Below are 1091 nucleotides of genomic sequence, written 5' to 3' on the forward strand. Positions count from 1 at the left end.
CAGCAGCAAGTACCGTTCTGAGCTCGCAGTATTCCTCGCCCAGGGACTGGGGGCTGCTGCCCCCCAAAGAAGCAGCAAAATATATAACCTGAACAAACGAGCGAGCAGCGTGCTGCTGCTGCTGCAGCAGCAAACACCAGTCTGCTGCTGCAGCACGAGCCGAACGCAGCCACCGCCTCCATGATGCAATGCTGCTGCTGCTGCTGCTGCTGCTGCTGCTGCTGCTGCTGCTGCTGCTGTTAGCGTTGGAAGAAGTACCGTGGCTTGTGGATAGGCGTCTGCTGCTTCTGCTGTTGCTGCTGCTGCTGCTGCTGCTGCTGTTGCTGTTGCTGCTGCCTGCAGCAGCAATGCTATGTCTTCGCTGTGGCGGTGCTGGGGCGGGCCGCAGCAGCTGCTGCAGCTGCTGCAGCAGCTGCTGCAGCTGCTGCGTATACACCCGGCAGTAGAAATCGTCTTTCTGGGCGGCTCGCAGCAGCTCCAAGTGAGAGGCATCTGCAGCAAGAGTGTTGCTGCAGCTGCTGCTGCTGCTGCTGCTGCTGCTGCTGCTGTTGCTGCTCTCGGCAACAGCCATCCTGCTGATGATGATAATACAGCTCCTGCTGCTCCTGCTGCTGCTGCTGCTGCTGCTGCTGTTGAGGTGCAGCAGATGTGGTAGAAGACAACGCCTATGCACGAGCTGCCCTTAACACATTTGCTGTTCCAGTTGCTGCTGCTGCTGCTGCTGCTGCTGCAGGGAAGCAGCAGCAGCTGCTGCTGCTGTTGCTGCTGTTGCTCCTGCTGTTGTTGGTGGTGCTTCTGCTGCTGCTGCTGAAGCTGTTTTCGCTGCTGCTGGCGTTCCAGTTGTTGGCGCAGAAGCTGCTGCAATTCCTGCTGCTGCTCTTGCTGCTGCTGCCTCTGCTGCTGCTGTTCGGCTGCTACCCCCCTGCCACAGCAGCAACAGCAGCAGCACCAGCAGCAGCAGCAGCAGCAGCGCGCATGTGAGCTGTGTAAACGGTGCTGCCCAGAGGCGCTCGCACGGAAGAACAGCAGCAGCAGCAGCAGCAGCAGCAACAGTAATATAACATGAGTTGCAGCACAAACCGAAATAGGAA

At 59.0% G+C, this 1091-nt stretch overlaps 1 protein-coding gene across 1 annotated transcript in view; it reads right to left on the reverse strand.

Moving 5' to 3' along the window:
* Nucleotides 1-239: 239 nt before the first annotated feature.
* EMH_0032010 (uncharacterized protein) overlaps nucleotides 240-1091 on the reverse strand; it is a gene marked incomplete at both ends in the record, with an annotated part of 1710 nt that continues 858 nt past the window's right edge. Inside the window, 2 exons of the mRNA XM_013494592.1 lie at nucleotides 240-336; nucleotides 566-922. Of these exons, the coding sequence (XP_013350046.1) occupies nucleotides 240-336; nucleotides 566-922 (454 nt within the window). The remainder of the gene's footprint in view (nucleotides 337-565; nucleotides 923-1091) is intronic.

This window comes from Eimeria mitis, genomic scaffold (assembly GCF_000499745.2).
Source record: "Eimeria mitis Houghton genomic scaffold, Emh_scaff1212, whole genome shotgun sequence".
Lineage (NCBI taxonomy): Eukaryota > Apicomplexa > Conoidasida > Eucoccidiorida > Eimeriidae > Eimeria > Eimeria mitis.